At 38.1% G+C, this 24,950-nt stretch overlaps 3 protein-coding genes across 4 annotated transcripts; 2 read left to right on the plus strand and 1 right to left on the minus strand.

Annotated features, from left to right (window-relative positions):
• Positions 1–84: 84 nt before the first annotated feature.
• Vps26 (vacuolar protein sorting 26) lies at positions 85–2,943 on the plus strand. 2 transcript variants are annotated; one of them, XM_090173281.1, is made up of 6 exons: positions 85–212; positions 640–859; positions 916–1,072; positions 1,139–1,303; positions 1,369–1,687; positions 1,748–2,943. In XM_090173281.1, the coding sequence occupies exons 1-6, from the start codon at positions 210–212 to the stop codon at positions 1,823–1,825; spliced, it is 942 nt and encodes a 313-aa protein (XP_090029407.1). In that variant the 5' UTR covers positions 85–209; the 3' UTR covers positions 1,826–2,943. The 2 variants fall into 2 exon arrangements, with proteins under 2 accessions (XP_090029407.1, XP_090029408.1); XM_090173282.1 differs by lacking the exon at positions 85–212 and adding an exon at positions 219–355.
• Positions 2,944–11,336: 8,393 nt separating this feature from the next.
• On the plus strand, positions 11,337–11,867 carry LOC149948293 (uncharacterized). Its single transcript, XM_090171054.1, has one exon. It carries the CDS (start codon positions 11,337–11,339, stop codon positions 11,865–11,867), a length of 531 nt encoding a protein of 176 aa, XP_090027180.1.
• A 2,256-nt stretch (positions 11,868–14,123) lies between these two features.
• Positions 14,124–16,842, minus strand: LOC149948294 (uncharacterized). The gene is made up of 7 exons (XM_090172469.1): positions 16,710–16,842; positions 16,341–16,656; positions 15,874–16,283; positions 15,658–15,815; positions 14,855–15,374; positions 14,504–14,785; positions 14,124–14,437 (listed from the first exon to the last, which is right to left on the minus strand). The coding sequence occupies exons 2-5, from the start codon at positions 16,595–16,597 to the stop codon at positions 15,348–15,350; spliced, it is 852 nt and encodes a 283-aa protein (XP_090028595.1). The 5' UTR covers positions 16,598–16,656; positions 16,710–16,842; the 3' UTR covers positions 14,124–14,437; positions 14,504–14,785; positions 14,855–15,347.
• Positions 16,843–24,950: the final 8,108 nt, after the last annotated feature.

The following is a 24,950-nucleotide window of genomic DNA, read 5'->3' on the forward strand; positions in this document are numbered from 1 at the left end:
AATAACTTTTTTTCATATTTCATTTCTACGATACATTTTAAATTGTTCCGAATTTTATGCTGGTCCTTTTTATATATTTTTTTAAATATTAATCTTCTCTAAAATAATTTTTTTATTTTGGTGAAATATCGGAAGTAGGCGGCACTCTACTTCCGCTAAAAGTGTCTCATGACCAGTTTTCGGGGCAGTCTGCAAATTTCGCCCTCAAAATGGTAAAAATTTATTTGTTGCTTTTGGATTAGTTTCATTTTCGTTACTTCGTATTAATTTGATATAACGTTAAATCTAGATGTATGATTTTAGTTTTATGAACTCAATATTTATCCAATTTGGGCAATCGTAGCTAATTTCAATGGTTTGTAAGCCTTTGCTTAGCCAGGGGATTAGGGGAACCAAATCACCCACAGTACCAACTAGGGGGTTTTTGACCAAATAGATTTTGATTCATTGCCAACAATTCATAATGATCTTTTACAAGTAATTTATATATTGATTAATTCGAATCGGAAAATCATCTAACATCAGTTTAGGGATCAGGGTACCCCAAGTTTTGAGTGTAGTACAAAATATGTTGTTATAATGATGTACAAACTGAGGTCAGATATCTATATCACTTTAAATGTCAAATGTCTTTGGCAGAGTTTCTTTGGCTTTGGGCAGACGGCAGACGTCGAAATTGTCCTCGATGGAAGGGAAACTCGTAAAATGGCAGAAATTAAAACTGAGGATGGTAAAAAAGAAAAACATTATCTCTATTATGATGGGGAAACTGTATCAGGAAAGGTTAACATTACATTGAAAAAACCTGGTATGAAACTTGAGCATCAAGGAATTAAAATAGAATTCATAGGGCAAATAGGTAATTATGCATCCTCTAGTCTGAAATGCCCGTGTATAACTTAAAAATTTCTGTAGAACTCTACTATGATAGAGGAAATCACCACGAGTTTACATCACTTCTCAAAGAATTAGCAAGACCTGGTGAATTGGGACAAAATATCAGCTTTTCCTTTGAATTTGTAAATGTGGAGAAGCCGTTTGAATCATACACAGGTTCTAACGTCCGACTACGGTACTTTTTTTCTTTTCTATTGATAAAATTTGTTTTTAATATTCTAAATGTTTAAACTTTTTGTAGGTATTTTTTACGAGCCACAGTGGTTAGAAGAATATCAGATGTAGTTAAAGAAACAGACATAATAGTACACACATTAAGCTCCTACCCCGAAATGAATTCCTCCATAAAGATGGAAGTCGGGATTGAAGACTGCCTTCACATTGAGTTTGAATACAACAAATCAAAGTGGGTTCTTAACTTTTTCTTGTCTGGATTTTTATATCTAACAATAATTTTGGATTTCCATACAGGTATCACCTGAAAGACGTAATAGTTGGAAAAATTTACTTCTTGCTAGTTCGTATAAAGATAAAACACATGGAAATAGCCATTATAAAGAGGGAGACGACGGGATCAGGTCCAAATACTTTTAATGAAAACGAAACCATTGCTAAGTACGAAATCATGGATGGCGCTCCTGTTAAGGGCGAATCAATCCCTATCCGTCTCTTCTTAGCTGGCTATGACCTGACTCCAACCATGAAAGATATCAACAAAAAATTCTCCGTGAGATACTATTTGAATCTTGTCCTTGTTGATGAAGAAGAAAGGAGGTACTTCAAACAACAGGTCAGTATATTCATATTTTTTAAACCAGTTAAAAATGATTTAACCAAATCTCAATCCTAGGAAATTGTTCTATGGAGAAAAGGCGAAAGAACAAGGAAACCAATTCAGCAACCACCAATAACGGTAGATTCAAAGTAGCAGCTTTAGTCGTTCGTATTTTTTTATTGTATCAGTTGCCTCCCTTTAACATACAAGAAAGCGTTGAGTTGGTTTTTCACCCCTTTTTTATCCGAACCAAAATCATTTAGGGCATATAAAATCTTAGTTTTTATTAACGTTAAAGTTGAGTAAAAACATCTTCACAACTGGTTTTCATTCAAAAGGTTTCGATTAACAATATCCCTTATTTTTACAATCTACTTTAATATGAAAAAAATATGGATTTCCATTACTCAGCTTGCCATATATGATGCGTGAAAAAAATTACAATCTGAAAACTTAAAACGTTATCCTTTTTCAGTTGAGTAGATAAATTTCATTAAAAATATTACCAAGCTCTATGAGAAATTAATCTCATTATGTAGTGTAGTGTAGTGTTTTTCACTGTTATTTTTAAGCTAAGTTATTTTTCTACTCAACTTTGCAAATTTTATGAGGAAATCTAAAAAAAACAAGATATATACCAATCCTGAATGATATAAGAATGTTAGATTGTTTATATATATTTGGCTATTACCGATGCTGAATCAAACCCCAAAATGGTGTATGAAAACAAATTAGAACGAGAATTAGGTGTAAATAACTGATTTATATTATTATACATAAATACTATTGTGTTTGTAACGCAGTACCATATATAATAGAAAGAAAACAAAATGTAGTGTAATTTGTTTTATTTGATGTTGGAAATTGAGACATAATTTTTACTATGAGCTGAAATATGCAAATAGATTATTCTCTATTTTATTTAATTTTAAGTATCTGGTAGAAGTGTCCGCGACCCCTCCCCTCTTTTTGATTATGCTGATAAACTGTTCCACTTTTTAATTAGAAGCTTTATTAGGAGATAGTCTTGAAAGGAAATTGTATTTTGGTCTAAAACAGTGCTATCTTTTGTCCACCTCAAATTTTATCCCCGTTATTTTCCTCTCAACTTTGTGCTAAATATTAATTCCCTTTTTTACAATAACATTCCGTGTTAGTGTACATAGGCTTTCCGGTGCCTCTACCGAGAATTTGATTTGTGCCCGAAAAATGTATTATAAGAACATCTTGTAAATAAAAATAAGGTAATTAAATAAATTTCTTTGCAATGTTTTGAGGAAAATGAAATTTTCATTTTCGAAAGAAAGATTGAATTTGGAATAGTACTACCGAGAACATACTTAGGTTGCAGAAACGGCGCGAGTCGATCCGTTATGGGAGGAAAGGTAAGGAGAGTCAACTCCGCCTTCGACTCTGTACCGACATCGGCTTAGTAGGTGGGGTGGCAGTCCGCCCCGAACGGCACTTCAGTCTGCAAAAAAGGCGCTAACCAGTGTTTCTTTCAGGAATCTCTCCGGGGGGGGGGGGGGCGAAGCCCCCCCGGAGCTTCCCCTTTTTCCGACGCCACTGCCAGGTGTGCAGGGAGCGCTACGCTCGCCACTGGATACCGGCACCCCCGAATGTCTGGGAAACCCCCCGAAGAAAATTTTCTGAAAGAAACACTGGCGCTAACACAATCTAGGAAGATGAAGACTACCCATCCTGGAATAGAAAATTGTATCCCCCCCAATACGGGTTCCCCGATCTCTCTAAGGCCACTAAAACCTTTGGACACACGATTTTTAGCGCTATACCATTGTCGCGAAAGAACCCCGAACGGATTATAATAGTGGAAATTCAATAAAGTGTTTAAATAGTTTAAGTAGAATACGTTTTTATAGGAGTTAAATAATGGAGAAATACTGCTGCTTTGATAATTGTGGTAGTGATAATAAGAATATAACTTTTTACCCAGTTTCTTTGCAATGTTTTGAGGAAAATGAAATTTTCATTTTCGAAAGAAAGATTGAATTTGGAATAGTACTACCGAGAACATACTTAGGTTGCAGAAACGGCGCGAGTCGATCCGTTATGGGAGGAAAGGTAAGGAGAGTCAACTCCGCCTTCGACTCTGTACCGACATCGGCTTAGTAGGTGGGGTGGCAGTCCGCTCCGAACGGCACTTCAGTCTGCAAAAAAGGCGCTAACCAGTGTTTCTTTCAGGCATCTCTCCGGGGGGGGGGGCGAAGCCCCCCCGCAGCTTCCCCTTTTTCCGACGCCACTGCCAGGTGTGCAGGGAGCGCTACGCTCGCCACTGGATACCGGCACCCCCGAATGTCTGGGAAACCCCCCGAAGAAAATTTTCTGAAAGAAACACTGGCGCTAACACAATCTAGGAAGATGAAGACTACCCATCCTGGAATAGAAAATTGTATCCCCCCCAATACGGGTTCCCCGATCTCTCTAAGGCCACTAAAACCTTTGGACACACGATTTTTAGCGCTATACCATTGTCGCGAAAGAACCCCGAACGGATTATAATAGTGGAAATTCAATAAAGTGTTTAAATAGTTTAAGTAGAATACGTTTTTATAGGAGTTAAATAATGGAGAAATACTGCTGCTTTGATAATTGTGGTAGTGATAATAAGAATATAACTTTTTACCCAGTTCCTAAACCTGGTAGGAATAAGAATTATTATCCGTTAAAAACAAATAAACATTCCCACGTGTTCCAGACTCTCAGACCGATTAAAAGAACCAATGCAGAAAACTTTTAAAAGTGGCAAATTTTCTACGCTAGATGTCAGTTTTTACCTTGTGACCAAGAGTTTGAGGTTGGCATTCATGCTGCACCCCGATTTCCACTCCAAAAGTCCACTTTCATCCTCCTAGGCACAATGCTAGTGCCTTCCAATGCGCTCTGAGAATTTTTTCGCATGTTCCTTTTCAATACGAATTTTCGAAACATGATTCATTTATCTGTCGATCGGAAAAGATACGCTTTCAAGGCATTCGCCGCCAAACATTGCCTTATCCTACTCCTCCTCGTTCTAGGGATCCTTCCCAGGATTCCCTGGTGCCCAGCAAATTCTTGCTCAACGCCGCCCCACAATACAGTTCCTTCGCTTTGCCACCGCGTTTTCAACAGCGTTCCGATGCACATGACTCGGGCTCTGTTCATATCCACCAGTCCTGTTCACGTGCCTCATCCTCATCTGGGCGTATCCACTGATGAAATCAATGGATTTTACACTGATATTCGGCTTAAAATAAAACGTATCAGGCTTGTTGCTTTATTATTTGAGAAATCATTATTCTCGTGTCATAAGCTCAGCTTCGGGACATGCGAGTTTTGCGTTTTTAATAGGGGTGTGCGAGTACTCGATCATCATCGAGTACCCGACGTTTTTTGAGGTCGAGTACTCGAAACTTGGAACTCGAATAAGAAAATTTAAATACTCGTCGATTATCGAGTAGTTAAAATTTGTCTTATTCGAGTACTCGACTACTCGAATAAGCCGCTTGCTAAACTCGTCGAGTTATTTCCCCGTCGATAATATTCAGCCCGTCGTGTAATCGTCTAAAAACGCCACACTCCCCCTCTAAAAGAGTCTCTTTCTCTTCGTCTAGCCCTTTTCTCCACCGATGAAGCGTTTTATTTTATCTTCAACGCGCGGCTGCGCAGTACACAGCTATGATATAAATAAATGCCACCGTTACCTGGTACTCTTAGGCATACGGTACGACGGCTAGCTTTGAATTGGTAGTAGTAACAAGTAAGGCGGACTTCCTGTACTTCTAGAACTTTCTCTAAAGTTTCGGTTTCGAATCGAGTTTCACTTAAGCGGTTTTTCACGACAATGACGGCGGCGTTTTTTGGGTGTTAGGCTTAACGTATTCTTTTAACAATTAAAAACCGTACGGAACTATGTTAAAGCTAAGTAGAAGAATAATATAATTAAGTTAATTTAGATTTTAAAGTTATTAAAATTAATTAAAATTTTTAATTAGCTACTGGTTTTTCTTTAATCGACAACCCCGGGCGATTTTTCCAACTACTCGAGTACCCGAACGATTTTTCTTAAATACTCGATACTCGAATAAGGAAAATTTTTAGCTTAATCGAGTACTCGAGTACCCGACTCGACCAAAATATTACCCGACTCGACTACTCGACGAAAGCTTGTCGAGTACTCGATACCCGACTCGATCACCAAAAACCACTACTCGCACATCCCTAGTTTATATGCTTTTCTTACATGGCCCCCACCCAAATCTGCCTATGGCCCCACCTTCAGTAAATCCGGTACTGCGCCCCTCCATGGACTGTCTCAAGATTTTCGTTTGACCACGGGGATCTTCTCCCCATTACCAGCTCCAGGCTATCCTATACCAACAATAGACGCTTCAATAAATCATCCTCCCAGGAAATCACCAAGAAGTAATATTTCCGAGAGCCACAGCGGCGGATACAGAAAAAACTCAAGGGGGGGGGGGCGCTAAAAGACATCTTGGGCTATAGAGTGTTGTCGTTTGAAACCCTGCGACGTCACCATTGTAATTTGCCTATTGATGAAAAACGGTAACTGTCATGGCGGCCACTATTATCCCTACAGCTGTGACGTTACAAGTTTTCAAAATCGTATCAGACGACAACACTCCATGGGTATAATAACCAATAATCAAGTCACATGCTTAAGCCATTGGAGAGCCAGGACCTGCAAGTCACTGTTTATATAGTGATTGTTAAAAAAATGGCAATTTTTAACCTTAACGGCAGCAACAAGCGTTCCCCATCGCGTTCCTTTTAACCAGGTAGCTTTTTTGACATATTAAGGCCTGGCAAAACACACCGTTCTGTTTACAGGTGAAAAGTTTCCATTATTGATTTATTTCTACAAGAACTATATAAACATTCCTTGCGGGTCCTGGCTCTCGGAAATATTACTTCTTGTCGATTTCCTGGGAGGATGATTTATTTAAGCGCCTATACCAAATATAATTTAAACTCGTACCCTAGATTCGAAATCACTCTCTCGCGCGTTGCCGATATCGTTTACCCACTTCCCGCCGGAACTCAGAAAAAATTCGCTCCATGGTTTGCGCCTTACCGCAACCACAGCCAACTTCGATCACGCGCTGCCACGCTATATAGCGCGGCAGCGCATGATCGAAGTTGGCCGTGCCGCAACCGATGGAGCCCGATTTTTCTGAGGTCACGTGCCGGAAAAGGGTAAACGCTTCATAACAAAACCGTCAATGGGAAAGCTCTCAGTATTCGAATCTAGGGTACGAGTTTAAATTATCTTTGCCTATACCATGGACTGTATTATAGCTAAACTGTTTCAAACGAGGCTGCCAGATATTTTGGCCGTCCCCTCAATTTTACCCCCTTTACCGATACAAATCCGGAACAAGATTTTTTTATACGTCGCCATCTCTCGGCGGCTTTTGGCGAATTTAATATTTATCCAACGGTTTGTTTTATTACATTCATATTCAATCGTGGTCAGTACCTCAGTGGCTCTGGAGCTTCCTGGTTAAATGTGAGAAATAATAAGTACTGTAAGCGACCTTTTTCATATTGTTTTTTAGTCATTTATGTATATCACCTAATGTTTCGTTAAATTGTTTATAGGCTTTCAAACTGTAAACAAGTTTTCAATAGATAGGCCTTGGCCTACAAAAATAATAATTTCATCAATCTCAATTGCACCCCCTTTGCCATCCCACCCCGTGTATCGGTAAAATCGAGACTTCCGGTCGTTGACAATTCTGGCCACCAGGGTACGTCTGGAGCAAATATTGTACCCCAGAGAACTATCCCTGTAAGGTTATTTAATCCGACTAAAATTCCCGCACCAAAAATTCCTTATCAATTAAGAGGTTTTCCATTGGCTTAAATGCATATGTTAGTAGCCAATAGTGTGACTCCCAAAATTACTAGGATGAATAAAAAGGTTAAAATCTAACGTAGTCCACCTTTTTACTGGTTCGTGGTGAAACCATAGACGAAGAACAGGTAAACCCGTTCTTTGTCTATGGTGAAACAAACTGTTAGTGAAGATTTTTGAATGGAATAAAGGTACAGTGGCATACTTATGAGTAATTATGTTACATATGGTACTAGTGTGTATGGGGGGTGTAGCAGCGTACGTTGGTAGTACCAGGAAACTATAGAGGTATTATAGGAAAAAGCTCAGCTACGCTGAGTAGAGAATGTGGTATATAGGTAGACCTGAGTCATTCCTTGCGGCCAAGAAGGGACAGGTATTTGAGTGGATAATAAATAGTTTTAAATGTAAATTAATTCCAATAAAGTTTATTTTTTGGGGTTACACACATACGTAATTTACGAGGTTACCGTATACCTTTAAAATTGTGTAGTTTTTGACTATCGCCTTCTAGTGACCGACGCTGTATGTATATATCAAAACACACTAAAAACTACATAACCGTAATGTCAACCACAATTGTTTACTACCCGTAAACCGCGTATTTGATTAATGAAAAAAACGTTGAAGTTTTAACCAAGTGTAAAACACCAATGTACAAATATCATCTTATGTATTGCTGTTTTCTTTTTCAGCCTATATATAGCGGCCATTTTATTATATTTCATTACTAATATTCGAAAACGATGCGCAGTATTAGTTACATGTATATAGTACACAAAAGAGAACTATTTTATAAAAATGGTTTTACTAATTAGGAAGATAAACTTTCAACGATTGTTAGTACACTATAAGTAGGGTTTTCGATCCGTTTCTGAAACGTGCAGTGGAAGGCCTCCACCGGTCCGTCCCGTCCCTCCCGCGAGTACAGTGGTAAATACTTAAGTGGTGAACAGCCAAAGGTAGGGGTGATGATGAAGGGTAAATACTTAGGTGGTGAACGTACAAAGGCAGGGGTGGTACAGGTGGTGAACGTACAAAGGCAGGGTGGTGCTGGGTGGTGAATTTCAAATTCTTCGAGAAGGATGACGTCCCAGGATCATCATGCTTTTTCAGCGGTTCTGAAGTGAAATGATAAACTTATTACTTTAAAAACCTTTTTAAATGAAAAATTTTGTAAATGCATGGTCGCTAGCGAGGGACTAACCACTCTTAGAAAGTCTGTACACCGGATTACGCTTAGATTAGCACTGCCCAAGGCAGGGACTTCAAAGATTACGCGTAATCCCATTAGTACAGTCAAAGGTACGGCTCTGTACACCGATTACGCGGAGTGATCAGCCCCTCGGTCGCTAGAATAGCCTGTAACGCTAAACAATTTTTATGAATAAAAACTATTTGATTTAGGGAAAATGTGTCATTCTTTAAAATGGATTTCAGGTTGCAACATCCTTTTAACGGTCTGATCGCAGGTGCGACTCAGTCAGGAAAATCCTTTATCGTGGCTAGTCTTATCAAATATAAAGATACGTGTATTTCGCCCCCACCAGAGAGAATTATATGGTGCTATACGGAATATCAGCCCAAACTGTTTAATTCGGTATTAGATGATACACCTACAGTTGAATTTCACGAAGGATTATTAGACGTGAAAATTTAAGACCCAAATGTCAAGAATTTGGTTATTCTTGATGATTTACTTTGTGAAATATCAAATAACAAGGATGCCACGAATTTGTTTATAAGAGGTTCTCATCATAAAAACACGTCGGTTTTTGTACTCATGCAAAATTTGTATTATCCTGGGAAGGAAATTAGAACGTTAAATTTAAACGCGCACTATCTGATAATTTTCAAGACACCACGTGACAAATCGGCGATATTTCATTTAACTAGACAGATTTCCCCAACTAACAGTAAATACGTCATCGACGCTTTTCATCAAGCAATTGCTAGAGACTTTGGGTATTTATGGGTGGACTTGAAACCAACTACGTCAGATGATCACAGACTACGAACCGGACTTTTACCAGGAGAAGAAGCTGCCGTTTTTATCCCAAAATGAAGAGAATTCATAATCATAAGGAGTTTTTAAAATATCTGTCTAAGTGTAATTCGTGTCAGAGAAATGCTGCCATCAAATATGCTAATAACGACGCGATTAAAGCTATTGTGGAATGTTGTATAAATGTTCTGCGTGGCAATGTGAAACTGTCAGATGATCATAAGAAGCGATTGAAGCGACATTGTCAAATTTTGTGGAAGATATCTAAACCCAATACCATCGCAAAACGGAAAAAGATATTAATACAGAAGGGAGGATTTTTACCGTTACTCTTAGCACCACTTCTTTCAATTGTGAGCAGTGCGGCAGGCGCGGCTATAAATAGAGCTATCAAAAATGGCTAGAAAGATGAACTTAGTTCCCGAAGACGTTTATCGACGACTCAATTCGCAACCAAAACTTGACGAAAACTTGGATACGAAAACGGTTTTAAATAATCAAAATCTTAATAAGTCACAAAAAGTAGAGTTGTACAACCATTTATTACAACGCAACAAGCGAAACTCGTTGAAGAACCGAACAGAAAGAAACACTGGTATTCGGAAATAGCTATCGCGATACCAGATTCGCATCTTAAACCCGTCATTGCTTTGTACATGTGGATTGAAAGAAACAGTAAAATTTAATGGTCTACCAGTGGTGAACTTATTTATAAAGAACGCCCTATAGTTAGATCTAATATCATGGACATTTTACACGAATCAGTTAAAGTATACAAAACCAAACCGAAACACGAAATTGTTGGATTGGATAAATTTTATGAATTGATGTCAAAGGAAAATGTACCCAAATCACTTGTAAAAAATAAATTCCCCTTTGAATCACCCATTGATAATGTACCTATAATTTCTAACGATTCACCAGAGAAGGTGTACGATAATTTAGACTATTTTCCCCCAAGTCCCGAATCAATGTATGGCAATGGATTATTGAGTTGGATAAATTTGAAATAAAGTATATAACCATATATCAAGTTTCAATTCTTTCACTTACGTTTTCGAATTCAACATGGAAGGAGGCAACGATCCTACTCCGTCTGGATTGATAGGCTCTTTATTTGTTTCTTATTTAAAATCACCTAAAGTTATAACGGCGTTTTTGTTATTATTTATTATTATCGTTTTTGAGCTATTTGAGTTCACGTACTGGTATCACGAACGGAAACTGAACTGTACGATGAATGGATAGGCTTGAAGAAATATACTTTAGTGTAAAGGATCCCGGAAGTTATGGTGGAATACACGATCTTTATCGGGCTGCCCGAGAGAGAGGTCTTAAAGTTTCCATAAATGACGTTCAGGAATTCCTAAAACGTCAGGATACGTATACTTTACACAAGCCGATAAAACATAAATTCAGAAGAAACAAGACAATCGTATATGGAATAGACAAACAATGGCAACTCGACCTGGCAGACCTGCAAGATATCAAAAACCACAATAATGGATATCGATACCTATTATGTTGTATAGACGTATTTAGCAAATACGCTTTCGCTGTAGCTACCAAGGATAAGAAAGGAACGACCATACTTAAGGCTTTTAAATCAATCTTGGAATCAGGTCGAAAACCAAAGATTGTACAATCAGACCACGGGAACGAATTCCTTTGCAAGGAGGTACAACGGGAATTAAAACGTAGGGGAATCAAGTTTTTCGCAACGCACTCCGAAGCAAAATCTAGTATATATTATAGAACGATTCAATCGAACATTGAAGTCTCGAATGTACCGATATTTTACGGAGAAAGATACGTACAAATATATCGACGTATTACCGGAATTATTGGAAGCTTATAATAACAACTACCACAAATCAATTAAATGCAAACCCGTTGAAGTGAAGAATGAAAATTCGAAACAAGTGTGGCAAAATTTATACGGGAAGGTTAATTTTTCCCTTCCCGTTTCACCCCCTTTTGAAATAGGCGACTTGGTTCGTATAAGCAAGAATAAAACCACGTTCGAAAAGGGTTACAAAGCCAATTATACCGAGGAAATATTCAAAGTAGCGCAGTGCATTCCAAGAGACCCTCCGGTATATAAACTGGAGGATTTGAAAACTGAGCTCATTTCGGGTGTGTTCTACAAGCAGGAAATACAGAAAATCGGGAAAGACCTCGAAAACTGCTTATTTAAAATCGAAAAAGTTCTAAGGAAAAGAACAAAACCAGACGGAACTAAAGAACTACTAGTACGTTGGCGTGGTTACGGTCCAGATTTTGACTCTTGGGGGCAAGAAATCGCTACATTATGAGTTTCTATATCACGTTACCGTCCGACTCTTCTATGCGCTATTTCAAAAATAATACTATAAGCAAGTTTAGAACGTATTTACCAGAATGTATACGGCTCGAGGGAGCTTACGAAGTTGGACTTGCTGAAATAAGTTACCCAAGAACTTGGAATAACGTTCAAGAAGAGTGTATAGTTCGAATTTGGAAAACTATGTCTCTACCGGATTCCTTAGAAGAATCAAAGACTAAAACACCTAAGACACTGAGAAAACACACTGACATAGAAAATTTCAACGACGTAATGGATTTCGTTAATATAGTAATACCACCAGGATATTACGGAGTTGAAGATTTACTGGAAATCATGACTACTGATGACGACGGGCTCTAGAGTCAAGTTATATTACAACAAACCAAACCGTCGTGTAATTGTTGAACTTTATGAATTGAACCAAGTTTACACACCACATGAAATCGCCATCATATTAGGATTCACGAGAACTCCAGGCCAAGATGTAACTCTAGTGACTTCCATGACGACGCCTTTTAGCTGTGATATGGACGCTGGGTTACATTCTCTGTTCATATACTCGGACATTATACAAAGTCGATCGGTTGGAGATTCAGATGTTCCCTTATTACGTATTATAAGTATTCAAGGAAAAGACGGAGACACTGTTGAGAAAAAGTTTTCACGACCGCATTATATGCCTATTGTGCATAACAATTTTCAAACCATTGAAATTAATATTATGAGTGAAATGGGTCATCCTGTACATTTCGAACGAGGAAAAGTTCACGTCACTCTTCATTTTAGACCCCGAAGAACATGGGCTTATCTATAAAATCAGGTGCAAATCTTTCTTCTGTTTATTTGTGGTTAGCGAATCAAAGGAGAATCATGTCTCCACGGAATCTAGATCACGTTTCTGTAAACGATTATAATAACTATTACTTAAATCAAATTGGACACGGATCAATTCCGGTATACCGTGGAGAAGCCTTGCAAAGAGGATATGGTCTTGGAAATATATTAGCCTCGGCATTTCGGTCGGCCATGCCTTTACTCAAAATACCGGAGCAAAAATTGCTTCCGACGTCTCGAGTGGCGTGTCTATTAAAGACGCGTTAAAATCTCGGGGGAAAGAGGCGGGGAAAGAAACCTTAAGAAGAGACGCCGAAGCAGTGAGTAAACTTAAAGGAAATGGACGAAAAAGGAATCGAAAAACGTCTCCCATCATCAGTTCAGTTCGAACCAGGAAGAAGAAAAGACGTTCTCTACTTCAGTCTGATATATTCTCGTAATCATTGAACAATGTCGTTAGCCCACCCCAGTTCGCAGAACAGCATTAGCTCGGAACTTGATTTATTTCACGTACCTTATACTCAAACTGGCATAATAGGAAGTCAATGGGTTGAATATAATCCAACACCAAACATAAATGAAAACCAAGCAATTATCTTTAGTATCGCTGGAAACTCGGAGACGTACATTGATTTGAAAAATACTTTACGCTGTATCTAAAACCACAACTCCTGCGGACAAAGTTGGTCCAGAAAATCAGTTTTTACATAGTCTCTTTGGCGAAGTTCACGTATCATTGGGTGACAGATCAGTAACGTCATGCCCTCAACAGTACCCTTACAAGAGCATGATTCAAACGCTCTTGACATATGGTGGGCCAGCCAAGGAAAGTTTCTTAACCGCGTCTCTATTCTATAAAGACAAAGCTGCGAAATTTGACTCGCAACAACTTGAAATCATACTCAAGAATGAACCGTATACCAAATATTTATTCAGAGGAGTCTTCCCTGCCGATAAACTTCCCAAGAATGTGAAAACGTATCCTTCACTTTACATCGTGAACACTGATACGTCCAATGGGGTAGGAGAACATTGGTGTTTGATATATCTCTCAAGATCGCTCAATTGTACATTCTTCGAGAGTTTCGGGAACAGCCCTGATTTGTTTAAATTTAACTATTTTATAGAGCGAAACAGCATAACTGTGACGTATAATTCTGTTCAATTACAAGGAAATTCTAGTAAGACTTGCGGTGGTTATTGCGTTTATTTTTCTATTAACTTGTGTCGGGGAATAAAATTGTTTAGTATATTGGAAAGATTTTCTGAAAACAAAAATGTAAACGATCGTATGATATCTGAATTCATGTATAAGAAATACTCAATAAATTTGTTATAAAAATATTTTATTTAGTTTTATAATGCCCATGGGCTAAAGTTGCGATACCATCGTCTAGGATAAAACGTTTGTCATCGCAGGGGTTTAGACAAAATTTATTCTGGCACACAGTTGACACAATATGTTTATTACTAACTATGCGCTTCATCTCCGCGATAGTTAATTTACTGTTTAGGAGACAGTCGCGATATTCCGCGTGCCGGACGCGCTTTTGCACCACGCGTTTGCAGACACCCTTGCACGTCTTTTTCTCGCCTTTGGCGGACAGGATGCTGTACATTTTGGGTCGAAGTCCGCAAAATTCTTCAATTGGTGTGCCGTCCATCTCGTCTGTTGGGCGAAATCTTCGTACAAATCCGGTGTTTGGATTTGATACGTGAGACTATCTGTAAGCATAGAATTAAATATTAAACTGAGACTTTGAAATGGCTTTAGAAGATTTGTGTACTTACCAGTATCGGTAAAAAGTAGTTTGGCCTTTTCCCTATACTGTTTCTTCATGATATCATAAAGGAATCTGTACATCAGGAGTTTAGATAGATCCAAAATGGTGAACCCCGTTTAAATAGGTCGGTTTAGAATATGCTTTTTCTTGGCCGAATGAATTCCCACGAGATCATTTTGAAAAATAGTGAATTTTTCAAACGCCGGGGAGCTTGCTTTCTTAACCGCCTTTTCAGCTGACGTGACTAGCTTGAAATCCTTACGTAAACGTAAGTTTTCCATGGTTTTACCTTAGGATAACCCAAAAAAAAAAATATTTTTAATTTTAATTTTTAATTTTTTTCAATTTAATTACTTACCGAAGACTGCGTTGTTCATTAATTTAAATAGATCCTTTTCAAAGTCATTAGCCGCCATCTTCCTTTTCTCCGTGTTGAAGTCGATGTATGTCTTTAACCAAGCCCCCTGCTCAAATTTCAAAATTCGGTGAATTTTTGATATTTTGAGTCCCTTTTCTACGTAGTATTTCAGGTTTCGATAATGAACTACGTATAGTTTTTTATTGAAAAGGTTGGGGACTAGTTTCGGTAGGCTTTCTTTGATTGGAATTTTCAATTTCGTCATCTGGGTTTTGGAATAGTCGGATTCGGATAATAACTCGGGTTTAATGGACATTGATTCGGGTGCTAGCGGGTAACAATTTATGCTCGTCGTGTAACACGCTTGGATATTCTAGATCCACTTCGACAATAAAACCTTCCGGTGCATTGTCAGGGCAATTTAGAATTTCACGTTCACTGTCTGGAGACTGCTCAACCCATTTGAAACCCTTCATGTGCATGGCGTCACACATTACGGTTCCATACAAGTTATTTGCATCTGTTAATTAAAATTATTATAATTAAATTTTTATAATTTTTTTTAATAAAATTTTTTTTTAAATAATTTTTTATTATTTTTTTGTATAATTAAATGAATTATTAAAATTTTGATTATTCATCCCGAGATAACAAATGTATTTTTCAAGCTTGGACGGATCAAATGTATCTAGATACTTGTTGTTGGCTTGTGCGAAGCGGTAGCTTATCATTGAAACCCCTCCTCGGATCCCTTTTTCTATGAACAAATGCATGTCCTCGTCTATAAAGAGGTCTAAGCGTACTTTTGTCATAAAAAGGGCCGCCTGCCACGCAAATCCTGGACCGGTGTAGGAATGGGCGGGATCTAGACGGTATGAGTTCATACACATCTGACGGAAGTTTTGGAAAACGTCCGCTAGAAGGAGTGTATCAGACAATACATATAGATCGTGGTACCCTCCTTTAAAGATATAAAATCGTTAATTCATTTAAACTAGCAATAATTAATTAATTCATACCCAAATTTTCTATGTTGAACGTTTTCCAGACGTTTTGAGCATGTTCATAGTCGGCTTCACTCAGAGATTCATCGGTTAAATCATTGTAAAAACAGTCGATAGGTGGCAGTTGTGTTTCTTTGAAACGATCTTCAGAATCCAAATATGAATATGGATAAACCCCTTTGCGAAGGAGAAGTTTAACTTCTTCGGGACTAAACACAGAGTTGATCGCGGAAAATGTTTGGGAACCACCCTTTGCCAGATTTGCAACCAACGTTTCAAGGGAGGCAGGCAAGAATCGGATACTGTCAACAAAACGCAGCTTGCCAAGCGTAAACGAAATGTACGTTTCGCTGTTGGTAGCGATGCAATCGATATTTTTATTTTTAATTTGGGAGATTTGTTGCATAATAAGATGCGCATCGTATCTGTAAGATTTTCAACTTGAAAAATTGGTTTAAATTATAAATAATATTTTATATTACCTGCTTAAGTTGTGAAGGAAAACGGGGATAAATTTCGGAGCTTTCAACTTCAGATTACAGCTTTGACACGCGCATCCTCTATAAACCCCCGTGTAATGATCATGGTCGCGGGCTTTGATGGAAGCTTTTGAAAATACTTCCTCGCAAACGTAGCAGTGTGTGGCTGACTGGTACGATCTTTCTTCATCATCCGTGAGTTTCATCGGGATATTTTCCTTCAACTTATCGGATATGATCGAGGAGTGGTCCATAAGCATTTTCCAAAAATTCAACGCACCATCGTTTCCCCGATATGTTTCGTGTTTTACCAGTTCACCTATAATAAAATCTTTAGATAATGCCTTTTTATGTACACTTGATTAACCTAACCTGTTGGTCCGATAATCACGTACGAGAACCCACACGTGATGTGCAAAGATAATCTCGTGGTTGAGGATAACGATGCGTCTGGCAAACATGTAAATATCTTTGATTGCAATTATTCAAAATCCGCAAAAATTGTGTAAGGAACCTAAAATGTAAGGGTAAAATTATTATTTTTGAACATAATACATTAAAATTACCATTTGGAGCATCTCGTAGTTTTTGAAAGCCAAAAGTAATACAGGGTTAAAGTCATTAATTTGTATTTCAACCTTTGTTCTAGCCAGCGAATAGAGCTTTTTCGACGATTTTCCGGAGACATGATGTCTTATAGTGGTGTCAATTTCATTCAGTTTACCTATACTAGTAACTTCTCTGGGAAACTTGAAACGGCAATGCGTTATAAACTTCCCCCAAAACTGGGTTTTCTTTACTCATAATGAGTTTTTGCCAAACAGCTTGTAACCTATCATGAAAATGTCGTGTTTCGACAACTGGGTCATTACTGCAAAGTTCACCAACTGGAATTTTAGAACCTTTTTCCCTTGATGGGTAAAAAGATCGCAAATGATCATGTAGCTCAATCCAATCGTATTCGGCTGGATTTAGAGTTATAAACCACGTAGGTGGACCATAATAAAAACACATTGTTTTCACTTCACCGCATCGCATATACCAATATTCTTGAGTGCCTCGCACATTTTGCATGTAAGCTGTCAAACCAACTTCCAACTCTTTATCATTGCTTTCCATTTGATTAACTAACGAACTAACCGGAAGATTTTTATTTGCACTCATACGAGACAAATGCTCGATACTATTCGACAAACCTTTGATTTCACTGTCACAAAGAAGATGAAAGAGGTAATGTTCATTTTTAGAGAACCTTCTATCCTTGTTTAAAATTCTTTGAGGACGAAAATCTGATTCAGACAGCTTGGCAAATGGTCTTTCAGAGTATTTTCCTTAATTACCAGTTACAAATAAGTCCGGAAAGCACATTAAATCCAGATTTTTTTCCCAAATTCTCATTCCACTTTCTTCAAATAACTCGTACTTTTCTTAGAATCAAGGCAGTAGAGTGGGTGACCCATTCTAACGGGGTGAGAACCAGCACACTTGTCAATAGTGCTAAATATTTCCAGCCAAACATCCTTTTTGGAATTACCTATTGTCTTGAAAATTTCTACAATTCTTTCTTCAGACATAAGCCTAATATAACAAATAGCGCCACACTTCCAAGAATGATTGTTCTCTTTTAGTTTTTCACCATTCCCTTCATCAGCATTTACAATAAGAGGACACTGACCACACTCAATGGATAATTGATTTTCTAAAGTCAGTTTCTTTTTTTAAGGTATAGAAGGTTAATTTTTTATGTATGTTTTCTTCTCATTTGTTAAATTTGTTGCTGAACAAATTAGCGGCCCTGGTTCATTGTATTACCACTAGAATTGCGAACAACTAGCCGTTCAAAATTCCCATTATTATTATAATCAGAATTTAAACTACTGGGGTCATTCCTGGTATGACTATCAAGATTATTTATCTTACCACCAGTGTTATTTTCAAAGCTATCATTTTCAAAAATATTTAAATCTAAATATTTAAAAAAACCAAGTGGCAAATTATTGAGTGTAGGTTTTTAACGCCATAAAAGATTTCGCTATACCGTAACTAAGTACTACTAATTTAGGGAATGTATCATATGTACAGGGATGTCATCAGGGCCGTGCTTAGGGGGTGGCGAGCCGGACGGTCGCCCAGGGCCGCTAAAATTTTCCCATGGGGATGTATATACCGGAGGGCCGCTACACTCACAATGTCAGTTTCGCCCATGCATTTTGCCCGGGGCCGCGAGACCTCTAAGCACGGCCCTGGATGTCATTCGGGTGGGGCAAGGAGGGCATTCATGGATTAATCCATGGGGCATTGGTACCTCTGATTTTTACCAGTTAAAAAAGTCAATAAATATGCATTTAACTGCATTAGATACCCTCCTGGCCCATTCAACCGAATCCCATTCAATCGCTTCCCGTGCGATCAAAAACCCGCCAAATTGGCCGGATTTCATACTTTATGTGTTACCAAAACAATAAAATTGGGCGAAGTAAAACTGACGAAGAGCTGTTTTATTAGTTCAGTATGTACTAATATCAAAAAATTTCGTAGGAGGGATAAAAACAGGGGCTTTGGGTGGATAACAAAAGCAGTCTATTTTCGGGAACCCCCTGTCACCTCACCTAACCAAACCTAACCTAACCTATCTTATACTACTCCGTGTGACAGCATGTAACCCGTGGTACAATATTAATTGTGATGTTCAGTAACAGCCAATAATTTGTATTTCGCCCCCAAAAATTTACATTCTGTACTTGCATACAAACAATATTAAATTTTTGAAAATACCGCCAAAACAACCCAATTAATAACTTTTCAAACGGTCCCGTGTGATGGATGACCAACAAGTTCCTATTTTCTAAAGTTAAGTGTACTATAGTCTGAAAAATATTAAATTCGTCACGTACTCTGTTATATCCTTGAAACTCATAAATTCAGATATTTAAGAAAAATCATACCATAGCTATAAATTGAAATTGTTGCTAGAAAAATTATTTCAAATGGGATTCGGTTGAATAGGAATATTCCTTAGAAACGTCTTGTTTCTAGTGCGAAAGGAAGATTAAATTAAACATTAACTTACATAGTAAGTGTTGGGTAGTATTTTAAATACTTTTTCAGTATTTTGTATTTTATTTCAAATACTTTAAAGAAATGTATTTAGTATTATATTTTAAATACATTTTTGTATTTTGAACAAAATACTGATTTTTTTTAGCAAAAATACTTTATCCATCAAATAGTCTCCATACAACCAAGGATTCTATATTTTAAAATATAGAATCCTTGATACAACCATGGACACTGAATCTCTGGTTAGAGATACAGTGTCCATGATACAACACCATCAAGCTGAGGAAATACGCCTAATTCATACTTACGCACAAACTCTTGAAAATTCCGCTTATCGTACGTGGTGGCGTTGGAGTAGCGACGACTCGAGACTTACGAAGTTACGAGACAATCTGCCTTTTAGATCGCGCATAAAAGTGGAATATTTTCAATCTTTCCAACAGTCTTTCATTTTTACCGCTTTTCAAGAAATCACAGCATTTTGAGTATTTTAGTATTTTAAAATACTAAAATAAAGTATTTTATTTATTTTAAATACTTTATGCTGTGGGTATTTAGTATTATACGTCAAATCATTTACCGTAGGAGTATTTAGTATTTTATTATTAAAAATACTTTATCGTTTGAGTATTCAGTATTTTTTGAAATGCCGAAATTAAAGTATTTTACCCAACACTGTGTAGCCAGAAATTCGACAAAGGGGGGGGGGGGGGAGGTCTAAGCGAGGGGCTAACCACTTCTTTAAATTTTGTACACCGGATTACGCTTAGATTAGCACTGCCAAAGGCAGGGACTTCAAAGGTTACGCGTAATCCCATTAGTACAGTCAAAGGTACGGCTCTGTACACCGATTACGCGGAGTGATCAGCCCCTCGGGTCTAAGTATGTGAATGTTAAGAGGGGGTCGAGAAGGGGGTGAAAATGTAGTACAGTCAAAGCTAGGCCCAAGGACAGGGAGTCTGGACCTCAAAAACCCCCTTGTCTACGTCACTGAATAATAATAATAATAATAATTAAAATAATATGATTCCGTCTTGTATAGATTAAGTAAACAGGATATAAATTAATATGTATTATCAAATTAAAATCTTAAATATAAAAATATTAATTCTCTTGATTAGATTCGTACTCGTTTACCCCTCAACCGCATTTAGCGCAGATATCTCACATTTAACCATTCGACCACGCACGGATAACAAACAGTACAAAAATTTTAATAATCGAAGTGTAAGCCAAGGCTTAGGTAAAACACGAGCTAGTGCATCGTGGCGATACGCAATTTCTTTTATGATAGAGTAGAGACATAATCAATAGAGCTGTTACAGTTGTATCGACATCTGGTGGTATCAATTTTTACAAGAACGTTTGTAAATTAATTTTTAAAGACTTATTTGGCAATTTATTTAATAAAATATACAAAAGCACACAACCTACTCTCAAACGAAGATTCCTTTAAAAAAATTAAAACAATCGAATAAACCATTCTTAAGTTAAAAATGCGCAAAAAATAGTTGATTTTTCCATAGCGGGAATAGAGGCCTGCGCCGATCTGATATGGGTCGGCGGCGGCGTTTGACCAAAAATATACCGGCGGCGGCTTCTTACGCCGGCGTTTACGCCTACGGCGGCGGCGTCTTCGGCGTGGCCAAAATGACCGGTGGCGGCGGCGTACGCCGGCGTTTGTATAAATTTTAGAGCTATTTTTTGTAGCGACAGTTTAAAAAACACGCGCTCAGAAGGGCAAGGGCAAATACCGACTCGTACTAGTCCTTCCATGGACTAATTAATGTACTTCACACAGGGATGCCCCGTTTCCGAATATTTGCTTCGGGCGATTGTGAAATGTGTGCTCTGGCGGCGGAGTTAGGAACTAACGGAAAACTAGGGTCAACCGGGGAAGAAGGAAAAAAAAGGGGGGGGGGAAACATATCGATAAACCAAGCAATATTTAGATTTAAAGGGAAATAAAATGTGGATAAGCCTTGGTTATATTAGTGACTCTCTCTATAGCCAAGATAGCAATGCTGGAATCTATTGACGCTAGGTGAAAATGTTATTACTCTGCGTCGACCGAAATCCGCAAACCAAAATTTGACGTTCGACGTCGTGTTCAAATGTCGTTATTTTCGCGTAAATGAAAACCAAGCTTAATATACCAAAAAAATGTATAAAGAAAAAAAAGAAACGGCGGCGCGCTGATCTTTGTATCGGCGGCGGCGTGCGCCGATTTTCGAACAATCGGCGGCGGCGCGACCGGCGCGTTCAAAATTAACGGCGGCGCAAGCCTCTAAGCGGGAAGCCAATTAAAAAGTCCCATAGCATTTGGTGGAAAACGGGTTAATTTTTCCATAGCGTTACGGTGGGGGAAGGATGAGGTTTTAATGTTAAACTCGAGACTACCTATATATACACACAGACCATGGATTAAATAACCTGACCACCAGGGTACGTCTGGAGCAAATATTGTACCCCAGAGAACTATCCCTGTAAGGTTATTTAATCCATGTCTGTGTGTCTAATACACTTGGAATGTCTAAGGTTCCATTTAGTACAGTCGAGATAAGGTTTTACCTCGAACAAATTGCAAGATAATTTTTTATTTTTTTATTCTAAATGAAAAAAATGCGCTGATTTCATTAAAAAAAGTTTACACCTTTACCTCATTTCATTCCCCTTTTTTTCGCCCCCTTTTGGCGCGAAATGTACTTAAACGCTCGTAGCTTATATTATATGACACAAATATGGTAATTCATTACATATTTAGAAAGCTGTTGTCATTCTCTAAAATTTATGTTTTACGTTCCATGTCGTTTCGCTGAGCTGTTAACAAGTTGGGCAAGCCTAAAACTTACCCCACACTCGTGTTATATTCAGATAATCAATTTTATCTATTTTTAATGAGAAAACAAATCGATTTTCTTTACGAAAACTTTAATTGGTTAGGAAATACAATATTTATTCATCAAAGAAATCTAAGATTGGTGAGTTTTTGCCCCGTTATAGTACGAATATCAAAATTGCTTAATTGTGTGCGCTAAATTTTTCCAAAACGGCAGTCTACATTTAAGGCATATGCAATTGAAAAGGTAATATTTAAGTACGAACTATATTATGATCCGGCTTCTTTATTTGACGATTCGGGGTATACGCGATCAGCTGTTAAAAGCGCACTATAGCAGATTCATTATCGGAGATAGAGAAACGGGATCAAGTGGAAACCGATGAAAACACAAGATACGTACCAGACGGGGAAAGTTTACTTCAAGAATTACCGTGGGCTAGAGCCTAGAGGATACACGTATTTGGATAATATTATTGTACGTTGCCTATTTGAAAAAAAAAGTACAACTCGTGTATTGTGGTTTTTGACGGTTACGACTCTAGACCAACAACGAAAGATCACGTTCACGAACAACGAAAAATAAGAGCTCCAGGTATTCCATTTTCGTTCGATTTAAAAATGAAAGTACATGTAGTAATTTCGAAGGAATGATTTCTAAATAATTATTTTTTCATCTCTCACTTATCGAAATACCTTCGTAAAGCCGGGTGTACGGTGAACAACTCAATCGCAGACGCCGATTACGACATAGTCATGGCTGCTTTTCAGAAGTCACTGCGTCACGTTACAGAACCTATCGGTTCTTGAACACATCAGTGAAGAAAACAAAAACGTATACTTCAGAAGCGAACCAAAAAGTCAAGCCGAAAAAAATAGTCTTCAATGTCAAAAGTTTGCAGGGAAAAGTTAATGTATTGTTTGTACACTCTTTTCTCGGATGTGATACAACTTCTAGATTTTATGATTTAAAATTACTCACAACAAGTAAGGGATTCCGAGATGAAGCTTAAGGTTTCCACGCGCAAAACATAAACCAAAATAGTATAAAATTAGCCGGTGAAAAATGTATGCTAGAGCTCTATATATCGTGGTCAAGTGAACGAAGACATTCATGATCTACGGTTTCGAAAAGGTTGTAAAACCAAAAAAAGAAGTAAATCCCGAATCCTTGCCACCAACAATCAATCCTCTAAAATACCACAGTTATGAGTTTATTTACAAGTCCAGTATTGTCTGGGAATTAAATTAAACCCTTTAGAATGGGGATGGAAACTCTAAAACGACGTATTGACTAGGGATGAAATATTTCGAAATAAGTAGTGAAGAATATTTTACTATAGTGGAGACATGAACAAGCCGAGAATTTTCCACTTTTTCGTTATCGTGAATGGCTTTTCTAAACTGTGCCCAAAAGTCCTGCCAACCGCTCGGGTCTCCATGATACTTGTCGATTGTTAACCTTGGTAACTTTACATTGACCCGAGTGTCCGTTGTTGTGTCCTGCGAAGCTGCTGACGCTCTGTTGGCTGGAGCCGTTCGATTTTCATTCTTCAGAAACGAAGTCAATTTGGCAGCCGTTGCATAAGAACTGGACATAAAAGAGCTCCAAAAGTACTTGATTTGACACCGAAAGATTCCAAGCTCCGAATCTGTATTTCGCACGTATCATATAGCTGACGCAACGAAATTAGGTCGTTTCCTCTCTTGACGGTCGGAAGGTTCAGCAACTTCGTCATGTGCGCATTGATGACTAGATCTTTCCTTCCAAATCGATCGGTCAAGATAGTGACCGCCTTGAGGTAATTCTCTCCGTTAAGCGCCAGACCGGATATGGAGCTCAGAGCATTCCCCGTCAAGTACGACTTAAAGTAGGCGAATTTATCGGAATTTTCCACTTTTTCGTTATCGTGAATGGCTATTCTAAACTGTGCCCAAAAGTCCTGCCAACCGCTCGGGTCTCCATGATACTTGTCGATTGTTAACCTTGGTAACTTTACATTGACCCGAGTGTCCGTTGTTGTGTTCTGCGAAGCTGCTGACGCTCTGTTGGCTGGAGCCGTTCGATTTTCATTCTTCAGAAACGAAGTCAATTTGGAAATATACCCGATTATGTCTTCAGTCCATTGTTCGTTCTCGTCGATTTCCGCCTGGTAACTTTCTTGGTCTGTGAGTTGCGTCTCAATCTCGGCATTCAGCTGGGACAACGAAGACTGCTTCGCTTTTAGTTGCTCAATGATCTCTACCCACTTTTGAACATCGACCACCTCGTTGTCAGATGCCAATTCTTCGTCCACCTGGTTCATAAAAGACTTTGCCTTCCTTCGTATACGTTCACGTTTGGAAACCAACCTCTCGATAGCGGTCATGATTGAGCACGTCGATTCGCTATTCCGCCTGTGCATATGCCAGATTCACTCGTCTAAAGCCGATTTATCATGATAGGTACCTGTCCTGTCCTCCACTCCCGGGTTTCGGCACCATGAAATATTTCGAAATAAGTAGTGAAGAATATTTTACTATAGTAGAGACATGAACAAGCCGAGAATAAACATAAGAACTTTATTTAAAACATGAGTTAAAATTCCAAAAACATAACTATAACTTAGTTCGAGCGGCGTAAGATCTTCTATCGAATCTTAAAACGTACTGATCTGCCGAATAATATTTAGTTTAAGCTAACCTCGATTTCATCTACAAAAAAACAGGATTTC

The sequence above is a fragment of the Leiobunum rupestre genome, chromosome 4 (genome assembly GCF_980474605.1).
Source record: "Leiobunum rupestre chromosome 4, qqLeiRupe1.1.hap1, whole genome shotgun sequence".
Taxonomy (NCBI): domain Eukaryota; kingdom Metazoa; phylum Arthropoda; class Arachnida; order Opiliones; family Sclerosomatidae; genus Leiobunum; species Leiobunum rupestre.